The sequence below is a fragment of the Panthera onca genome, chromosome C1 (assembly GCF_046562875.1).
Source record: "Panthera onca isolate mPanOnc1 chromosome C1, mPanOnc1 haplotype 2, whole genome shotgun sequence".
Classification (NCBI taxonomy): domain Eukaryota; kingdom Metazoa; phylum Chordata; class Mammalia; order Carnivora; family Felidae; genus Panthera; species Panthera onca.
Window position 1 is genome coordinate 166,388,599 of NC_138346.1, and position 22,848 is coordinate 166,411,446.

General features: G+C 35.9%; 1 protein-coding gene and 1 non-coding gene across 2 annotated transcripts in view; one reads left to right on the forward strand and one right to left on the reverse strand.

The window, feature by feature from the left end:
- The window catches only part of DNAI4 (dynein axonemal intermediate chain 4), a 96,285-nt gene that overhangs the window by 37,587 nt on the left and 35,850 nt on the right, over positions 1 to 22,848 (forward strand). Inside the window, 4 exon segments of the mRNA XM_060625280.2 lie at positions 448 to 587; positions 9,292 to 9,447; positions 17,191 to 17,385; positions 21,082 to 21,290. Of these exon segments, the coding sequence (XP_060481263.2) occupies positions 448 to 587; positions 9,292 to 9,447; positions 17,191 to 17,385; positions 21,082 to 21,290 (700 nt within the window).
- Positions 9,477 to 9,579, reverse strand: LOC132674052 (U6 spliceosomal RNA). The gene has a single exon (XR_009608370.1). It is a non-coding gene; the product is annotated as a U6 spliceosomal RNA (small nuclear RNA).

Below are 22,848 nucleotides of genomic sequence, written 5' to 3' on the forward strand. Positions count from 1 at the left end.
AAAGTAGTAAGGATGCTGGGAGGTATAGTAAGTAGAGTCTTTTGGAGGTAGTTTAGTGCAGTCTTTTCTTTTCTTTGTCATGTTTATTTTTGAGAGAGAGGGACAGAGCACACGTGGGGGGAGGGGCAGAGAGAGAAGGAGACACAGAATCTGAAACAGGCTCCAGGCTCTGGACTGTCAGCACAGGGCCCGACGGGGGGGGGGGGGGGGGGGCTCGAACTCATGAACCACGAGATCGTGACCTGAGCTGAAGTCGGATGCTAACCGACTGAGCCACCCAGGCGCCCCAAGTGCAGTCTTTTCCTAAGGAGTTTTTTGAACTCTCACTTCACATTTGGTGAAATCCACATTAAAGAAAATAATTTTAAAGAGAAGGCATAATATAAAGAGATAATATCCATGGCAATAATTGTTATTAATGAGTTGAATATACTTTATATTTTATAGGCGGAGAAACAAGAATTATGAGACCCTTTGTAGAAATAGATTAGGCAATGACTTATATGCTGAAAGGATGATGCAGACTATTAATGGAGCACCAAAGAATAAAGATGTTCAGTGTGACAAAATCGTAAAAGAAGACAAAGGTAATTTATATTTCATTCTGCTTGATAAAGTACATATTTTAATATACATTCTTTGAGTCTGTCAGTTAACAAATAAATGTTGAAATATATGAAGTAAAGATAGAAATACTTTGGTCAAATCACAATAGCAGCTAGGTCCTGTAATCTATAGCTTTTAGAACTTGACAAATAATGAGTAATAAATATAAATATAGATGATTTAGATAACATAATTATAATTTTGATATTTATAGAAACTCTATTATAGAATTTTGTGCTATTCAAATGTTTATGAAACATTTAGAGAAACTGATTGCTTAACCATAACTAATAGCATTTAAAATGTGCCAGACACTATTCTAGGCCTTCCACATTTATTAACTGGTTTAATTCTCACGACAACACAATGAGGTAGGTACTATTGTTACTCTCCATTTTTGGAGGCAGAAACAAGCAAAGAGAAGTTAGCTAACTTGACCAACGTCACTCAGCTAGTATGGCACTCAGTAATACCCTCAGACAGTCTGGTTCTAGAACCTGTGCTCTGTACTACACTTACTGTCTCTCAATGTTCATAAATTCATAACCCTGCATGGCCAAAAATTCTGTGAGGTAGGGCCAGAAAGTAATTAGAAAAAAGTTATTAATTTTAATGGCTTTTGTTATTCAGCAAAATTATAAGCTAGTTCTTTGAAAAGATTAAAATAAAACTTCTAAGCAAATACTAAGTCAAGCCAAGGGTAACTTATAATTAGTAGGAAAGTTTTGCGGCATTCTTACTCACTCTTGCCCTACTCCCCTTCTCAGTATGGTGATGGTCTTAAAGGCAACTGCCTGCCTTCCCAGTTTGAGACCCTGGCCTCTGGTTCCAGAGAAGCAGAGCAGACCTTACTCTCAAAGGATTTGGCTTCTTTGTTTTAACCTGCCTGGGAATATCTGAAGGACTGACCCAGAGCACTTGTTTTTGTTTTGTTTTGTTTTGTTTTGTTTTGTTTTGTTTTGTTTTTTAACTCAGGACACACAGGCGGTAAAGCAGCTGTGCATATTGCATTCCCAACAAATATTGCAAAGTAAATGAACAACTCATCTCTCTTAGAGGCAAAAGAATACAATGGAGTCAAACAAGAGACACACTGTAAGCCTGAGAGAAAAAGCTAGGGAGGGAGATCTTTGGGAAATTAAGATATTAAAAAAGGCTTGTATATACAGGGAAATTTAGAAAGTCCTGTGCATGCCTAGGACAAGATGCAAGCTCAGGAAAGACTTGAAAAGATCCTAAGCTTTCCCCTCTGGCTGATCTCAGGCTTAGTACAGGCAGGAAGTGAAGGCTAAGGCATAGATGTAAACAGCCTGGTTAAGCATTAAAGGAATACCTTAACATTGACCCACTCTACAAGACCCAGAGAGGTTTTTTATCCTTTGTTTGTCTGTTTCTTTTCTTTTTCTTTTCTGTCTTGTTTTTTTCTGATGGACTGGTCGGGGAGGGTGGAGGAATTCAGGTATTCAAGGAGATCTCTGTCATGACACTTGCTGACCAAAAGCTTCTGCGATGATACATGACAAAGAATACAGACTTTATAAAAATAGTTTAGAAACATCACTAAGCAAACAAACAACGAGTACTCACAGCAAACTACAAAAACAAACTCCAAGGAGCAAGAAGAATCTGATTTCCAGAGTTACCACATTATTATATTCAAACTGTTCAGTTCTCAAAAAAAATTACAAAGGATAGAAAGAAATAAGAAAATATGGCCCATTTGAAGAATAAATTAACTGAAACTCTCCCTGTGGAAGTACAGACATTGCATTTATTAGCCAAAGACTTTAGATCAATTGTATCAAACATTCTGATAAAGCTAAAGGAAACTATGGGCAAAGAGCTAAAGCAAACAAGAATGGTGTATGGAAAAAAAAAGAATATGAATAAAGGGACAGGAATTATAAAAAGAAACCAAACAAATTCTGGAGATTAAAAGTACAATAACTGAAATGGAAATACTAGAGTTATCCGTGGCAGATTTGAGCAGGCAGAAGAAAGAATCTGCAATTCTTAAAGACATGTCAATTGAAATGATCTAGTCTGAGGAGAAGAAAGAAAAAAGAATAAAGAAAACTGAACACAGTCTGAAGGACCTATGGGGCTCCACCAAGCATACCAATATATACAGAAAGGGAATTTCAGAATGATAGGAGAAAAAAGAGATAAGGGGAACAAAAAATATTTGAAGAAATAATGGCCAAAAAACTTCCCAAATTTCATAAAAGTCATGAATCTGCATATCTGAGAAGTTCAGCAAACTCCCAAAAAGATAAACAAAGAGATCCACACTCAGACACATTATAATTAAGTGTTGAAAGAGAATCTTGAAAACAGCAAAAGAAAAGTGACTCTTTTCATGTACAAGGGATCCTCAATAAGATTACACCCAATTTCTCAGAAACCATGGAGTTCAGAAGTCAGTGGGATGCCATACTTAAAGAGATGAAAGAGAAAACTGTCAACCAAGAATTCTATATCCTTCAAATAATCCTCATGAGGGAGAAATTAAATAATTAAGATTAAATACTTTCCCATGAAGGAGACAATAAGACATTCCCAGATAACAAAAGCCAAGACAATTTAGCATTAGTAGAATTGCCTTATAAGAAATGCTAAAGGGACTCCTTCAGGCAGAAATGAAAGGACACCAGACAATAACTTGAAGTCATATGAAGAAATGAAGAGCACTGGAAAGGTAACTACACAGGTAAATGCAAAAGTCAGCATTATAATTTTGGTTTGTATCTCCACTATTTTTGCAATATAATTTAAAATAAATGCATAAAACAATAATTATAAAACTATACAAATGGACACACAGTATATAAAGATGTAATTTGTGACAACATCAACACAAAGTGGGTGTGATGGAACTGTATAGGAGTTCTTGTATACTATTGAAGTAAGGTAGTATTAATTCAAAATAGATGGTTAAAATTTTAAGAAATTAATTGTAATCTGCAAGGCAACCACCAAGAAAATAACTCAAAAATTACAAAAAAGAAAATTAGATAGGAATCAAAGCAGAACACCATTAAAAAATCAAGTAAACACAAAAGAAGGCAGTAATGAAAGAATTGAGGAACAAACACATAAGACATAAAGAAGACAAAAATGGAAGAAATCCTTCCTGAATAGTAATTATTTTAAATAAGTAGATTAAATTCTCCAATTAAAAGGCAGATATTGGTAGGATGGGTTAAAAAACAAAAACTAAACATGATCCAAGTATATGCTGTCTAACAAGAGACTCACTTTAGAGCCACAGACAAAAATATGTAAGGTGAAAGGATGTAAATAGCAACCAAAAAAAGTTGACAGGGCTTTACTAATATCAGACATAGTAGACTTTACATAAAATTATTACAGGAGCCAAACAGCATTATATACTGATAAAAAATTCAATCCATAAACAAGATATAACAATTATAAACCCATATGTACTCAACAAGAGAGCCTCCAACTATATGAAGCAAAAATTGATAGGATTGAAGGGAGAAAATAGGAAGTTCTACAATAAGAGTTGGGACTTTAGTACCCCACTTTCAATAATGGGCAGAACAACCAGAGAGATTATCAATGAGAAAGAAAATAGAGGACTTGAATAATAATATAAACTAGGCATAACAGACATATACACCATCCCCAAACATCAGAAAACACATTTTTTTTCTCAAGTTCACATGGAAAACTCTCCAAGATACACCATTATGTTAGGTAATAAACAAGAGGTAATAAAAATTTTTAAATCAATATCTTTTCTGACCACACTTAATGACATTAAAACCCTATAACAAAAGGAAAACTGGGAAATTTAAAAATATTTAGAAATTAACACACTTTTAAATGATTTTTTTAATGTTTATTTTTGAGAGAGAAAGGGGCGGGGGAGAGGGGAGGGGCAGAGAGAGAGGAAGACACAGAATCTGAAGCAGGCCCCAAGCCCTAAGCTCTCAGCACAGAGCCGGACGCGGGGCTCAAACTCACAAATCACAAGATCGTGACCTGAACTGAAGTGGGACACTTAACCAACTGAGCCATCCAGGCACCCCAAACAACACACTTTTAAGCAACCTGTGCATCAGAGATGAAAGCACAAGGGAAATTAGAAAATATTTTGAGATGAGATGAATGAAAATGAAAATAAAACATAACAAAACTTATATAGTGAAAGTAGTGCTTAGAGAGAAATTTACAGCTGCAGATACATTTAAAAAAGAAGATCCCCACCTGAAACTAATGTAACATTATGTGTCAACTATACTTCAATATAAAAAAAAATAATAATCTCAAATCAATAATCTAACTTTACACATTAAGAATGAGATAAGATAAAACTAAACCAAAAGCCAGCATAAGGAAGGAAATACTAAAGATTAGAGTGGACATAGAGAAAAACTAATGAAACTAAAAGTTGGTACTTTGAAAAGATCAACAAAACTGACAAAACTTTAGTTAGATTGACTAAAGAAAAATAAGAGAAGATTCAAATTACTAAAATGAAAAGTGGAAGTGAGGACATTACAGAAATAAAATAGATTATTAAAAAAAGTGAACATTTGTATGCCAATAAATTAAATAGCTAAATGAAATGGACACATTCCTAGAAATCCTTCCCTGCACAGACATGTTCTGTTTTACCCTGACTGCTGCAGAGAAGACATGATGAACAGAAAATATAGAACATCCCACTTACCTAACCATACTTTCATTGGATATTCGATGCCCAGCTTGTCAGGTGCCCTCTGAAGATTAAGTTCTGTGTTTCCAAGGACACATTCATGATCTCACCATGTGATTTCTTCATAAGTGGCTCTTGTAAACTCTCAGGGAAGCTGAAGTCAGAATGTGACCCAGACTGTTCTGATGATCTTCTCCTGAGAATCCTCCTTTAGTAGTCCTCCTCTAATAGTAGTGATTTTGTTCTCTCTCTTTTTATTCATCTGTGATAGTGTTTGCTATTCAGTTTTTAAAACTAGAGTATATATTGTGTAGGTATACATATATCAGAGAGCCTTACCTGAGGTTTTCCAAGAAGAAACCTCTGCAGAAAGAATCTGAGTGCACATAGTTTATTTTGGAGGTAATCCTAAGAAACACTGGTAGGGGAGTAAGTGAAACAAGAAAGGGTAGGCAGCCAACAAAGGTTATGTGATCTAACAAATTACCTCTTTGGGTAACGAGTTCAATACTGCTAGAGAATCTGGGAGCCAGGTTATCTTATCATGCTCCAACTTTCTAAATCATTGTTTGAAGGCTGATGGGCTTGTTAGTTCCTTGGTACTTCTGGCCTGATTTGTGCACATCAAAGTGGCCCTAGTGGCCAAAGATGGCCCCAAGCAAAACAATATAGGTGCTGGCAGTTGCAGATTGGCCAGTAAGAGGTAATGCATAACAGATACGGGCAGGACACTAACAGCATCTACCACAGGAGAGAAACCTTTTAAAGCAAAGCAAGAGTATGACCATTCCAAAAGTTAGGAAAAGTGGATGTGCTTCTGTTTGAGGTAGCTAGAAGGAGGTGGGCTATGATAGAAGAGTGTCTAGGAGGCTTCTAATCACCTGGAGATATTCTATTTCTTATCCTGGCTGGTGAGTAGATGGTAGTAATTCTTTACACATATAAGTGTTATACACTCTTCTATGAATGATAGTATTTCATAGAAAAGTTTAATTAAAAATAATGAGAGATAGTCCATATTCAAAAATTTCAGTGCAGACCAATTAAATATTAAAGTCTTATGGATCAGTAAGAAAATAATATGTCTTCCTTGCCTGATTTGGGATGAAATTGAAAGAGATGCAGGAGTCAGAGAGATGGAAGTCAAATATTAGCTTTATTACTGATAAAGTTAATTGAAAAAATGTAGTCTTAAATCTGCAGCTAAGTGGAATTGGCATTTCTTCCTTTCAGAATAGATCTTACCAGTAGTAATTAGCACAGCTAGACCAGCACAGACCTTCTTTTTTAGGGGTGAGACCTGACCAGGAAGCATGCTTTCTGCCATTGAACAGACCTAACAAAAGAATCTGGAAGTGGCTAAGCACAATGCCTTCTAAACTGTCCTATAGGATTAGTCACTTTTCTCCGCAGTGAGCGAATGAGGGTTATAGTGAGGTCAAGGTGTTAATTTAGCTGAAGTTCCGTCTGTAAAGATTCACAGAGAGTGAAGGAAAAGTTTCCACCTGACAGTAGACATATAGTAGTTTATTATAAAAGTGGCATTTCGAATAAATAGATAATTCAATAAGTGTATAATTCAATAAATCTTTGCAGATTTCATAAAACCAGCTTGTTTTCTATGGATATTATACTACAATAATGTCTTTTATAAAAACATGTGTAGGGGCTCTTGGGTGGCTCAGTCGGTTGAATATCCCATTCTTCATTTTGGCTCAGGTCATGATCCTGGAGTCGTGGGATTGAGACTCAGGTCAGGCTCTGCACTGAATATGGAGCCTGCTTAAGATTCTTTCTTTCCCTCTGCCCCTCTCCACCCACTTGCACATGCATTCTCTCTCTAAAAAAATTTTTTTAAAAAGCTTGGTAAGAGCTCATTTCTATTATAAAAAATACACATATTTGTTCATATGTGACTCTGGAAGGACATAGACCAAAATGTTAGCGGTTATTATCTTTGGGTGATGGAAATATAAGTCATATTTTTCTTTTCTTTTTTCACAGTAAGCATATCTTTTTACTCAGCTAAAATATAAAATTATTTTTCTGCAAATGTTATATGGCTAATTGCTATTCTTTTATAGTCTGAGTTAAACTAATAGAGAGAAACAATATTTTAAAATGGGTAAAAACTGTTTCGACATATTCTGGACTCAGAAACGCTCAAAACACAGATATAGTTGAGAATGCTTTTTTTCTGATATTAGTTAAAACTTTCTTTAGTATAAAAAACAGTATAAAATTGGGAAGTCACAATCATGCTTTTTTTCTTTTTCTTCAAGAAACAGACTCTTAACTGTAGAGAGCAAACTGATTGTTATCAGAGGGGAGTTGGGTAGGGGGATGGGTTAAGTAGGTGATTAAGGATGGGGATTAAAGAATGCACCTTTTGTGATGAGCACAAGGTGTTGCAGGGAAGTGTTGAATTACTAAATTGTATACCTGAAGCTAATATTACACTGTATGTTAACTATCTTGAGTTTAAATAAAAACTTAAACAAACAAAAAACAAAAAAACATTCATTATTTATTGTTTTATTTTGTACATGTTATTATGGCATGTGGTTTGAGATTTTTTTATTTCTTAGGTTAATTTATTCAAATGTACAAATGTCATGATGGTACCCAAACTAAAATTACCCATGTTATTTGTTATTCTCAAATAAGAAAAAACTTTAAATCACCCTAACATTTTATATTGCTCATGTAATTTATAACATGTACCTTTATTTATGTAGCAATTATTAGTGATCACATAACAGTATATTCCTATTTACTCAAATTACTAAACTTTCAGTTAAAGGAAGAAAAAAGTTTAAGTACTTCAACATAGAAAGACACAATTACCTCCTATGGTATTTTACTTTATGAACATGGAAATTGTACCCTTTTCAATTAGCGAAATAAGCTAGGTATTCTGTGTATAACTTTCTTAAATATAACTAGGTTTTTTTTTTTAATTTTTTTTTTAACGTTTATTTATTTTTGAGACAGAGAGAGACAGAGCATGAACGGGGGAGGGTCAGAGAGAGGGAGACACAGAATCTGAAACAGGCTCCAGGCTCTGAGCTGGCAGCACAGAGACCGATGCGGGGCCCGAACTCAGGGACTGTGAGATCACGACCTGAGCGGAAGTCGGCCGCTTAACCGACTGAGCCACCCAGGCGCCCCAAATATAACTAGGTTTAATAAAATAGAAATGTTACTATGAAATGTGAGTTAATATTCTTGCTAATTGAAAACATTTTGAAATACCAGAGCTCCTTCATTTTGTATCATGAAAATAAAAGTTTTAACAATGAGGTGGTTGCATTTATTGTATCCAGATCTTGTTTTGATTTTTAGGGAAAATAATTCTTTAGCAAATCACTGGACTTTAAAAATTTAGCAAGTTTAGCCTTAGGAATATGGTCACTGATAAAATAATTGCTACATGAGCCTTTCTTTGTTATATCAATAATGAAAGGGGTTGGAATTCTTTTTTTTATTTGGAGATAAATAATATTGCCAATTTTTGCTTGGAGACTTGTTATATTTGCTCAAATGAACAAATATAATGTAAACACAAATTTTTGAAAGAGAAGATAATAACCCTACTACTTTACAAATTTCTTGAGAACAGAATCTACATTTTCCCAACAAGTGTAATCTTTTCACGTTAAGTATATAGGAGATGTTATGTGCTAAAAATGGGATTATATTATTATAAATTAAAAGTTCTACAGAATATAAACATATTAACCAGAAGTGAAAGAATGCTAAATGCTTATTATAACACGGTTGTCCAGGTCCATATTAAGCAAGACCTATAGCGACAGACTGATGGGATTCTGCTGCATCAGCTTGGGATGGAAGGGAGAAAGGAGAGGGTATCAAAAAGGATGGTGAGGATAACTTGGAGTTATCATTAAAACACGGAGAGATTTTTCTATAACTAGTTGTGTATAACCTAAACTATTAGAACTTGGTTGAAACTAATTTTTACCTATCTCTTTACTTAGGTATAATGTCCACTACTTGGGATTTGCATGATTCTTACATTGCTATGGAGCTTTCATCTTTACCAGCAAAACAATCTATCCTTGATTCATGTGGTAAAGCAAATGTACCTTCTAAAGATCGAGAGCAAAGAGTGCCAGGGAGTACTACAGAAAAAGGTAAGGTTTCATTTATGTCAGTTTTTTTTTTTTTAATGGGATGTGTCACGAATGTGTGTGTCATCTTTGCACAAGATGCTAGTCTTCTCTGTATCATTCTAACATTACTGTACGTGCTGCCTCAGCAAGCACTATCTCAGTTTTTAAAAAGTGACGTTTTCACACGTCATTGTAAGTAAATTCTTTCTTGGCAGTCACAATACTTCATTTCTGGTGAAACGTGAAAAATACAACTTTTATTCAGAAATAGCATTGTTAGTCTTTCACATCATCTTGGACTCTGAACTGAAAAATTTAATTTTTCTTGGATACCTGTCAAGAGCTTCAAAGAGTCTGTCTTTCTCTGTTGCTTACTCGTTCTTAAGCTCTCTTTCATATATGTTATGACATATGTTAAATATGTCACCAATATTCTTTTGGTTTTTAAAATTATATTTAAATTATATAGTCATGTAGACTATAGCCATGTTTTACTGAAAGTTGTTTACAATGAAGACCAGTTTATTTTCCCAGAGAACAATGAAGGGGAAGAAAGAATTATTAGTTAGCACTAAAGAAACGTTGTTTGTTGCTTAAATGTTAATGTCCATATAGTAGTTTTGCTTTTAGAAGCTAAAATTTTTCCTACGAAAAATTGCTAAGAAAAACATCAATCTTAGGCTGAAAAATTACATTGGGACTTCAAAATTGGATATACGTACTCCACCTCTATTAAGGCCATTTACACACAAAAAAAGTGTAAGTGGAAGGTCCTAAAAGAAAAATGTCTCAATTTGTGGGTCTTTTATTTCTTGTGTATATGGGTGTGTTTTAAAAAGCAAAAAGGAATAATAGAACCATATTCAAGAGCTATAATACAAAATAAAAGTATACTCTAGTTTAGCATTATGGCCAATTAAGGGGATAGGGGAGACCATAAGTAGGAAAAGGGAAAAAATAAAAAATAGAAAAAGGTAGGCAGCAGAGGTAAATGATCGGATTTATTGAGTGTGTAAAGGAGAGTCAGATAAAAACTCGTAGCATTATTAGATCACCTCTAACGTCCCTTTTGCCTCTGAGATTTTATAATGCAAATACATAGAAAAAAAGTTAAATATGGCCCATATTTGGTTTAAGAAGTGTTTCTATTCTATTTAAACTTTGAATGTACAGGTTGTATGTTAGCCATTACGTTTGAGGGAAAAAGGGCCATGATTTTCATTTTTGAATGTGTAAGACCCTAGCTCAGTTCACAAGGAGAAATTATTTTCTCTTATGAGCTCTTTAAAAAAAATTTTTTTTAACGTTTATTTATTTTTGAGAGAGAGAGAGAGACAGAGCATGAGCAGAAGAGGGGCAGAGAGAGAGGGAGACACAGAATCTGAAGCAGGTTCCAGGCTCTGAGCTGTCAGCACAGAACCCTGATGTGGGGCTCGAACTCATGGACTGCCAGATCATGACCTGAGCTGAAGTCAGACGCTTAACTGACCGATCCACCAAGGCGCCCCATTTTTTTTTTTTTAAGAGAGCTTTAGATTTTGAAAACGTAATAGACATTTGAAGCACAGGTTTAGAGTTAGAGAAAAATTGAGTAGAGAGTACTGAGAGATCCTTCTAATTTCTTCCTTCATCCCTCCCCCAGCCCTTGGTGCAGTTTCCCCTATTCCTAACATCTGGCAATAGTGTGGTATGTTTGTTACAATTGATGAATCAATATTAATACATTATTATTAACTGAAATCCATAATTTACATCAAGGTTCACTCCTTGTGTTGTACAGTTCTGTGAGTTTTGTCAAATGCAGTATGTATCGGTCATTACAGTTTCATATAGAATAGTTTCATTGACCTAAATGTCCCCTGTGCTCCACCTAGTCATCATTCCTTCTCCATTCCTCTGACCATCATTCCTCTGACCATCACTGATCTTTTTATTTTGTCTATAGTTTTGTCTTTTCCAAAATGTCATACAGTTGCAATCATACAATATGTAGCTTTTTCACACTAGCTTCTTTCACTAAACAATATACATTTAAGGCTCCTGTGTGCTGACTCATGACTTGACAGCTCATTTATTTTTCACTAGAAAATATTAAATTATATGGATGTACCACAATGTGTTTATTTATTTATTGAAGGATTTCTTTGTTGCTTCTAGTTTTTGGTGACTGTGAACAAAGCTGCTATGAAAATTCCTGTGTAGGTTTTTGTGTGGACATAACTTTTCACCTCATTTGGGTAAATACCTAGGAGTACGGTTGCTGGGTCGTATAGTAAGGGTATGCTTAAGACTCTTAAGAAACTATGAAACTGTTTTCCAAAGCGGTTGTACCATTTTGTATTACCACCAGCAACGCAAGTGAATGCTTCTGTTGCTCCTCATTCTATCAGTATTTGATACTGTTTACTTTAAAAAAAATTTTTTTAAATGTTTATTTATTTTTGAGAGAGAGAGAGAGAGAGAATGAACAGGGGAGGGGCAGAGAGAGGGAGACACAGAATCGGAAGCAGGCTCCAGGCTCTGAGCTATCAGCACAGAGCCCGATGTGGGGCTCAAACCCATGAACCATAAGATCATGACCTGAGCCAAAGTTGGACACTTCACCGACTGAGCCACCCAGGTGCCCCTGATACTATTTATTTTTAAAACTTTTTAGCTGTTCTAATAGATGTGTAGTGGTATCTCATTATTGTTTCTTTTAATGTTTATTTATTTATTTTGAGAGAGAGAAAGAGAGAGAGAGCATACCAGTAGAGGAGAGACAGAGAGAGAGGGAGAGAGAGAATCCCAAGCAGGCACTGTACTAATAGTGCAGAGCCTAACATGGGGCTCAGTCTCACTAATGGTGGGATCATGACGTGAGTGAAAATCAAGAGTCAGAGACTTAACTGACTGAGCCACCTAGGCGCCCCATCTCATTATTGCTTTAATTTGCAATTCCCTAATGACATGTGATGTTGAACAGTTTTTCATATATTTATTGGCAGATTTATATCTTCTTTGGTGAAGGGTCTAATTGAATTTTATGTTATTTTTTAAATGGGACTGTTTCTTATTGTTGTATTTTATGAATTATGATAAATTAAGTTCTTTATCAGGTAAGTATTTTGCAAAATTTTCTCCCATTTTGAGGCTTGTCTCTTCATTTTCTTGGTCCTTCATATTTAATCCTTTAATTTAATAAAGTTCAATTTAACATTTTTTTTTCTTTTTCAAATTGTGCTTTTGGTATTGTATCCAAAGATTTATCACCAAACCCAAGGTCACCTGGGTTTTCTATGTTGTCTCAGAAAAATGTATAGTTTTGTATTTTATTTTATTTTATTTATTTTTTTAACATTTATTTATTTTTGAGACAGAGAGAGACAGAGCATGAATGGGGGAGGGTCAGAGAGAGGGAGACACAGAATCCGAAACAGGCTCCAGGCTCTGAGCGGTCAGCACAGAGCCCGACACGGGGCTCCAACTCACGGACTGCGAGATCATGACCTGAGCTGAAGTTGGACGCCCAACCGACTGAGCCACCCAGGCGCCCCTAGTTTTGTATTTTATATTGAGGTTCATTTCAGTTAGTTTTTGTGAAAGGCATAAATTCTGTGTTTGCATTTTTTAAACATATGGATAACCAATTGTTCATTTGTTGAAGACTCCCTTGAGTTTTCTTGCTCCTTTGTCAAATATCTGTTGAATGTATTTGTGTGGGTCTGTTTCTGAGCTCTATTCTGTTACACTGATCAATTTATCTATTCTTTCACCAATATCCCATTGTCTTGATTAACTGTAGTTCTATAGTAATTCTTAAAATTGGGTAATGTCAGTCTTCTTCTTCTTCAGCATCGTGTTAGCTATTCTTGTTCTTTTGCCTCTCCATAAAAACTTGAGAATCAGTTTGTCAATGTCAATAAAATAACTTGGTGGGATTTTTTGACTGGGATTGCACTGAAGCTATATATCAAATTATAAAACATTGGCATTTTAACAATATGGAGACTTCCTATCCTTGAAAATTTGTTTGGATCTTTGATTTCTTTCATCAGAGTTTTGTAATTTCCTCATGTAGATCTTGTATGTATTTTGTTAGATTTATAACTTAAGCATTTAACTTTTTAGTGCCAATATAAATAGTATTATGGTTTTTATTTCAATTTTCTTTTTTGTAAGTTTATTGATTGATTGATTGAGAGAGAGAGAGAGCATGTAAGAGGGGCAGAGAGAGAGGGGGAGAGAGAGAATCCCAGGCAGACTCCACACTGTCAGCACAGAGGCTGATGTGGGGCTTGAATTCATGAACTGTGAGATCATGACCTGAGCTGAAACCAAGAGTCGGACACTTAACTGACTGAGCCACCCAGGTGCCCCTATTTCAGTTCTCAGTTGTTCATCACTGGTTTATAGGTAAGCCATTGATTTTTGTATATTAATGGTGTTTACTGCAACCTTGCTCTAATTTTTATTATAATTGGAGAATTTTATATTTTTTCACAATTTATGGGGATTTTCTACACAAACACTCGTGTCATCTACAAAGTGTTTTTTTCCTTTCAAATTTGTATAATTTTTACTTCTCTTCCCTGACTTATTGTAGGACTAGGACTTCTAGTATGATGTTGGATAAAGGTGATGATAAGGAATATCCTAGCCTTGTTTCTTACCTTAGTGGGGAAATTTTGGGGTTTTCACCATTAAATATGATGTTCGTTATAGGTTTTTCATAGGTTTTTTAAAAATCAAGTTGAGGAAATTCGTATCTGTTCTTATTCTCCTGGGTTTTTTTTTTTTTTTTTTAATCATAAATGACTGTTGAATTTTGTCAAAAGATTTTTCTGAATCAAGTGTGATTTTTCTTCTTTAGCTTGTGGATCTGGTGAATTATATTGATTGGTTTTTAAGTGTTGCACTAGCTTTGCATACCTGGAACAAACCCCACTTTGTCGTATAAGTCTTCTTGTACACTATTAGATTTGATTTGCTAATATTTTGTTGGAGGATCTTTGTGTTGCTTTCATAAACAATATTTTTCTGTAATTCTCCTTTTCTTGTAATGTTTTCATCTGGTATTCATATTAGAGTAATGTCAGTCTAACAAAGTGAATTGGGAAGTGTTCTCTCTACTTATTTTCTGATTGTATAAACATCCTTAAATGTTTAATATAATTCACCAGTAAAACCATCTGGGCCTGATGCTTTCTATTTAGAAAAATTATTAATTATCTATTCAATTTCTTTACAGATAGAGGCCTATTCAGATTACCTATTTCTCTTTGTGTGAGTTTTGGCAGTTTATGTCTTTCAAGGAATTGCTCCGTTTCGTCTAAGTTATCAAATCTGTGGACATAAGAGTTATTCACAGTATTTATTATTCTTTTGGGCTATGGGGTCGGTAGTGATGACACCTTTGCTGTTGCTCATACTGACAATTTAGATGTTTTATTTTTTGTCTTGTTTAGCCTGGCTGATGATTATGAATTTTATCGATATTTTCAAAGAAACAACTTTTAATTTCATTGATTGTTTCTGATGATTTCCTGTTTTCAATTTTATTGATTTATGCTTTAATATATATATTAATATATATTTATTACATATTTAATATATATTATATATTATATATTATATATATATATTTGTTTCCTGCTTACTTTAGGCTTATGTTGCTCTCCTTACTCTAGTGCCCTGAGATGGAAGCTTAGATTACTAATTTTTAGATTTTCTTCTTTTTAGTATATGCATTCAATGCTATAAATTTCCCTCAAGCATTCTTTTTGCTGCATTTCACAAGTTTTGATAAGTTTTAGTTTTATTTTAATTTAGTTCAAATATTTAAAAATTTTAAAACTTTATTTGGAACTTCTTCTTTGACCTATTTTTTATTTATATATGTTTTTTAAATTTCCAAATATTTTGGGATTATCCAGCTATCCTTCTGTTATTAAATTCTAGTTTAATTCCACTGTGGTCTGAGAGCACATTTTTTATTATTTCTATTCTTTTAAATTTGTTTAGGTGTGCTTTGCGCCCCAGAATGTGTTCTATCTTGGTGAGCATTCCAAGTGAACTTGAGAATAGTGTGTATTCTGTTTAAAAAGTGTTAAAAGTTTCCAATTATAATAGTGGATGTGTCTAATTCTCCTTGCAATTTTATTAGTTTTTGCCTTATAGATTTGTAGTCTTGATTTTTTGCTGCATAAATGATTAGGCTTGCTGTGTCTTCTTGGAGAATTGATTTCTTTATTATTGTGCAATGCTTCACTTTATTGCTGATAATTTTCCTTGTTCTACAGTCTACTTTGTCTGAAATTAAATATAGCTACTCTGTCTTCTTTTGATAGTGTTAACATATCTTTTTAATTCTATCTTTTTAATCTATCTGTGTCTTTACATTTAAATTGGGCTTGTAGACAATATTTTAAAAAAATTTTTAATGTTTATTTGTTTTAGAGAGAGAGCATGAGCAGGGGAGGGGCTGAAAGAGAAGAACAGAGATTGAGAATCTACACTGATAATGCAAGGCCCAACATGGGGCTCAAACCCATGAACCATGAGGTCATGACCTGAGCTGAAATCAAGAGCTGGATGCTTAACCAACTGGGCCACCCAGGCATCCCAACAGACAATATTTTTTTTTAAATGTAAACTTTATTATTATTATTTAAAAAAATTTTTTTAACGTTTATTTATTTTTGAGACAGAGAGAGACAGAGCATGAACGGGGGAGGGTCAGAGAGAGAGGGAGACACAGAATCGGAAGCAGGCTCCAGGCTCTGAGCCATCAGCCCAGAGCCTGACGCGGGGCTCGAGCCCACGGACCGCGAGATCGTGACCTGAGCTGAAGTCAGCCGCTTAACCGACTGAGCCATCCAGGTGCCCCGAAATTTATTATTTTTTAGGCATGGCAAGGCCAACAGATCAGAACACTATTGCCATTAAAATGATAGCTTGTTATATTCACAAATCTCAAGAGGAAGGAACATTCTACACTGTGAGCTACACAGAGAAGTACCAGAGTTGGTCAGGAGGCAGAAAGAATGAAGGGGAAATGTGGCCAAGAGTCTTTGTTGTGGTTTCTGTTAGTAGAATGAGAGAGTAGTTAATCATATGGCTACTTAAAAGTAGAGACCTTTCTGCGCTGTGGTCATGGAGAGATGTAATGACAGAAGAAGATCAGAGAGATGCAGTGATGTTGTCTTTCAAGATGGAGGAAGGGTTTTGGGTGGCTTGTAGAAGCTGAAAAAGATAAGTCTCTCTAGAGCCTCCAGAAAGAAACATAACCCTCTTAACTTTTTGGTTGTATCCCAGTGAGACCTGGGTCAGACCTCTAACTGACTGAACTCTTAAAATAATAAATTTGTGTGATTTTAACCTACTAAGTTTTGGGTAGTTTGTTGTAGCATCAACAAAAAATTAACACAATCGTATGGTATTTCTATAAAACAGTAATCCAGTCAGACCTTCATCTGAAGGCTAATAATCTTGTTTAAATTTGAAGAACAAGGTATAGAGATATAAATTACCTATGAGGTTATCATTGCTTATCTTCTGATAAACAGTGCATTTTTGAATGGTTAAGAATTCCAAAATGAAATAATATGTGTATATTTTTCATGTGCTTGGTAGATAAAAGATATTCAATAAATGTTTATTGAAGTTGTTGAATATTGGAGGAAAACAAACAGTAATGACAAAATGTCATTTTAAAATCCTTTGCAGGAATCATCTAATACTGCGTAAATTATTTTATCTTTGCATCATGTTTGTATTTTACAGATAGTGAAGCTAGTTCTTTAATGGATATAGAAAATGTAATTTTGACTAAAGTCCATGATGATGAAGTAGACCACTCAGAGACAATATTGAAATCTGACAAGTTTCATCAGGATTTATTTTTTATGGAACGAGTTCTAATGGAAAATATATTTCAACCAAAACTTGCAGCTTATCGTCAGCTTCCTATTTTAAAAGGTATTTTGAAAAATCACATTTAGACAAGCTCAAATAATCAAAAGAATTGAATGACGTTATCATTTTTAAATGTAACCTCCAGACTGGATCATCACTTATCAAAAGACATATTTATATACCTTTTAGCGTTAAACATCCAAATAACAGTAGAATTCAAACTACAGAGCGCACAAAAAAGAGGTCACCCCTTAGATTAAAATCTACAAAAGCTTCCATGGCTCTTTTCTCTTCCTTGCCCTTGTACTGAATTATTTTCTCATATTTAACCCCCTTTCCATTGCCATTGACACTTTCCAGGTTCTGGTGCTTATTACCTATCCCTAATTTTATTACAGGGGCATTCTTCCTGTTCTTATTGCTACAAATCCCATCTCATATGTTCACAGAATATTTTGAAAGGTTTTAGAGATGAATTCAACCCTTCAATTTTTGAATGAAGAAGATGAAGAGTACAGAAACTTTCTAAGTTTGGAGTCTATGACAAAGCTAGGCATTCAACCAAGACCTGATCTCATTCCATTTCTCTTTCCACTTTACTATCCTGGTGTGCTGAGGTATCCCATACACAAGTTTGAACATGGCATTTAACTCTTAAAAAACCTTCAGTATCTTCCCATTTTGTAGAATAAATTACAAACCCTAAGATTTCCCTTGTGCTATTTTTCAGTTAAACCTTACCCCCCATAAACAGGTATTAACCTGACTTTTCTCACCAGAGATTGACTGTTTTGGTATATCATATAAGTGGGTTCATATGGTAAGTACGGTTGACCCTTGAACAAGGCAGGGCTTAGGGGTGATGACCCTGGCACAGTCGAAACTCCAAGTACAACTTTTGATTCCCCCCAAATTAACTACAAATAAACTACTATTGACCAGAAGCCTTACTTACAGCATAAAGTCAATTAACACACATTTTTATATTATATGTATTATGTACTATATTCTTACAATAAAATAAGCTAGAGAAAAGAAAATGTTATTAAAAGAATTCATAAGGAAAAGAAAATGCATTTACAGTTTTGTACATATGTTGGCCTGGGGCAGAGGCAGGGGCTTCAGTCCTGGCCCCAGAATGACAAAATGTGGTTTTCACTAAATAAAGTTGAAATGTTAGAACTGCTTTGGTACACTATAGAGAAAGGTATCCAAAGGCTTTGGGACATTGGAATGTTAGGGTGGATTTATCATGATGACCTGCTTATCCACTATAGAAGTGTCCAGATAATACACCTTTTAGCACAATTGTGAAAAATAAATTGGCTGGGTGCCCCAATGTCCTTGAAGAATTCTTTGCTCACTTTTCTCTGTAGGTCAGAAATTGTAGTGGGAACTACTGCTAGTCAACTGAGATCCTTAAACAATTAGATTCTGAGTGGCAGGGGATAAGTGGCAGCAGTTAATCACCAATGAAACGGTGGGCATGGTTACTGTAGGGTAAAGAGCAGTAATCAGAACAGTCTGACTCACAGAGATCCGTGGCATTGGCTAGCTGATCATCATATCCTTAGAAGAGAAATAGGTAGTTGCTGTATTGGTTTGCTAGGACTGCCATAACAAAATACCACAAACTGGGTGGCTTGAACAACAGAAATTTACTTCCCCATAGTTCTGGAGACTGGAAGTCTGAGCTGAAGGTGTCAGTACAGTTGGGGTTTCCTCTGAGGCCTCTCTTTTAGGCTTGCAGATGACTACCTTCTTGCGGTCTCATCACTAGGTTTTTTTATCTGTGCTTGTGCCTTCCCTGTGTCTCTCGGTGTATCTAAATGGCCTCTTATTATAAGGATAGCAGTCATATTTGATTAGGACCCAGAATAGTGGCCTTGTTTTAACTTAATCACCTCTTTAAAGCCTTTGTCTACAAACCCATTACATTCTAAGGTACTGGGGATTAGGCCTTCCAATATATGAATTTTGGGGAGATAAATCAGCCCATAAAATGTAGTCTCCTCCTAAATTCTTACTTAATCTGTATAAACAGAAGAGTCTTTTCTTTACAAAAGAAAAGTCATAGCCCTTTAAGCAATTTCTAGGCTTGAGTCAATTTGCAGACCCAGAACTCCTTGGATAAAGGGGAGGCTGCGTCTCTTTGAGAAAATATTTCACTACACTACCAAAAATGTATACTGTTAAAATTTCTCTCAGCCTTCCCCAGAGGGACCTACAGCCTTTTCCAAGAGTGACTGTGTAGTGGGGAACAGGAAATAATCATAAATTTCAGGGATTACTGGACACTAGCTCTGGACAGATACTAACTTCATGAGTCCCAAAACATCACTATGGTTTGTTAGCCAGAAAGAACTTATAGGAGTCAGGTGACCAATGGAATTTTAGCTCAGGTCCATCTCACAGTGGGTCCAGTGAGTAACTTAACTCATCTTGTAGTTATTTCCGCTGTTCCAGAATGCATACTTTGGAATAGAAATATTTAGCAACTGGCAGAAGCCCTACACTTGATCCTTGACCTATGTAATGGAGGCTATTCTGGTAGGAAATCGATAAGTAGAAGCCACTAGAGCTTCCGCTACCTATGAAAATAGTGAACCAAAGCAATACTATGTTTCTGGAGGGATTGTAGAGATTAATGTTACCATCGAGGGCTTGAAAGATGCAGAAGTATTGACTCCCATCACCTCCCCCATTCAGCTCATCTGTTTGGCTTGCATAGAAAATGCAGGATCTTGGGAAATAATGGTTGATTATTGTAAACTCAACCAGGTGGTGACTCCAATTGCAGTTGCTGTTCCAGATGTTTCCTTGGCAGCGCAAATTAACACACCACCTGGTACCTGGTATGTGACTATTGACACAGAAAATGCTTTCTTTTTTCTTCAGTACCTGTTGATAAAACCCACTGGAAACCATTTGCTTTCAGCCTGCCAGGCCAGCAATACACCCTCACTGTCCTATAGGGGTATATCAGCTCTTTAGTTTTATGTCCTAATTTAGTCTTCAGGGAATTTTTCCTTCAACAAGACATCACACTGGTCCATTGCATTGATGACATTATGCTGATTAGACCTGGTGAATAAGAAGTAGACTTATTAGTAAGACATTTGCATCCCAGAGGGTGAGAAATAAATCTGATAAAAATTTTTTTTTAATTTTTTAAAGTTTATTTATTTTTGAGAGAGAGAGAGAGCATGAGCAGGAGAGGGGCAAAGAGGGAGTGAGATACAGAATCTGAAGCAGGCTCCAGACTGAGCTGTCAACACAGAGCCTGATGCGGGGCTCAAACTCATGGACCGAAAGATCATGGCCTGAGCCGAAGTCGGACGCTTGACCGACTGAGCCTCCCAGGCACCTCTGATAAAATTTCAGGGGCTTTCCACCTCAGTGAAATTTCCAAAGGTTAAGGATAAGTTGTTTCTTCTGGCCCCTCTTATAACCAAAAAAGGTACCATGCCTAGTAGACCTCTTTGTTCTTTGGCGACAACATATTCCTCATTTGGATGTGCTACTTTGGCTTATTCACTAAGTGATCTGAAAAAAGGCTAGCTTTGAGTAAGCCCAGAAGAAAAGAAGATTCTACAAGAGGCCCAGGTAGTCATTCAGAATGCCCTGTCACTTGGGCCATATCATCCAGCAGATTCAGTGGTGCTTTAAGTGTCTCAGAGGGAGAGATGCTGTTTGGGACCTTTGGAAGGCTCTTGTAGGAATGGAGGACAATAATCTCTTCCTTTGATTTAATTTTAGAACCAGAACCTGAAAAACCTGAAGACTTTCAAGAAGGTGAAAAACTTGAAAAGACAGAGGAAGAGGGTCAGAAGGAAGAGGAAGAAGAAATAGAAATAAGTACAGGACAATCAACAATACCAGCCAATTTAGAACGACTTTGGTCCTTTTCCTGTGACTTAACCAAAGGCCTTAATGTGAGCAGCCTTGCCTGGAATAGAACAAATCCTGTAAGTTATTGAACATTTTAACAATTCTGTCTTTAGTATATAAGGGTGACTGTCAAGTACTAGTTGTTTGTTTTCTCAGACATTAGGCAAGGGATTTTATTTGACATAAAGTGGAGTTGTTTTTTTTTTTTTATCTTTTTATTTTATTATTATTATTTTTTATTTTTTAATATATGAAATTTACTGTCAAATTGGTTTCCATACAACACCCAGTGCTCATCCCAAAAGGTGCCCTCCTCAATACCCATCACCCACCCTGCCCTCCCTCCCACCCCCCATCAACCCTCAGTTTGTTCTCAGTTTTTAAGAGTCTCTTATGCTTTGGCTCTCTCCCACTCTAACCTCTTTTTTTTTTTTTCCTTCCCCTCCCCCATGGGTTTCTGTCAAGTTTCTCAGGATCCACATAAGAGTGAAACCATATGGTATCTGTCTTTCTCTGTATGGCTTATTTCACTTAGCATCACACTCTCCAGTTCCATCCACGTTGCTACAAAAGGCCATATTTCATTCTTTCTCATTGCCACGTAGTATTCCATTGTGTATATAAACCACAATTTCTTTATCCATTCATCAGTTGATGGACATTTAGGCTCTTTCCATAATTTGGCTATTGTTGAGAGTGCTGCTGTAAACATTGGGGTACAAGTGCCCCTATGCATCAGTACTCCTGTATCCCTTGGGTAAATTCCTAGCAGTGCTATTGCTGGGTCATAGGGTAGGTCTATTTTTAATTTTCTGAGGAACCTCCACACTGCTTTCCAGAGCGGCTGCACCAATTTGCATTCCCACCAACAGTGCAAGAGGGTTCCCGTTTCTCCACATCCTCTCCAGCATCTATAGTCTCCTGATTTGTTCATTTTGGCCACTCTGACTGGCGTGAGGTGATATCTGAGTGTGGTTTTGATTTGTATTTCCCTGATAAGGAGCGACGTTGAACATCTTTTCATGTGCCTGTTGGCCATCCGGATGTCTTCTTTAGAGAAGTGTCTGTTCATGTTTTCTGCCCATTTCTTCACTGGGTTATTTGTTTTTCGGGTGTGGAGTTTGGTGAGCTCTTTATAGATTTTGGATACTAGCCCTTTGTCCGATATGTCATTTGCAAACATCTTTTCCCATTCCGTTGGTTGCCTTTTAGTTTTGTTGGTTGTTTCCTTTGCTGTGCAGAAGCTTTTTATCTTCATAAGGTCCCAGTAATTCACTTTTGCGTTTAATTCCCTTGCCTTTGGGGATGTGCCGAGTAAGAGATTGCTACGGCTGAGGTCAGAGAGGTCTTTTCCTGCTTTCTCCTCTAAGGTTTTGATGGTTTCCTGTCTCACATTCAGGTCCTTTATCCATTTTGAGTTTATTTTTGTGAATGGTGTGAGAAAGTGGTCTAGTTTCAACTTTCTGCATGTTGCTGTCCGGTTCTCCCAGCACCATTTGTTAAAGAGACTGTCTTTTTTCCATTGGATGTTCTTTCCTGCTTTGTCAAAGATGAGTTGGCCATACGTTTGTGGGTCTAGTTCTGGGGTTTCTATTCTATTCCATTGGTCTATGTGTCTGTTTTTATGCCAATACC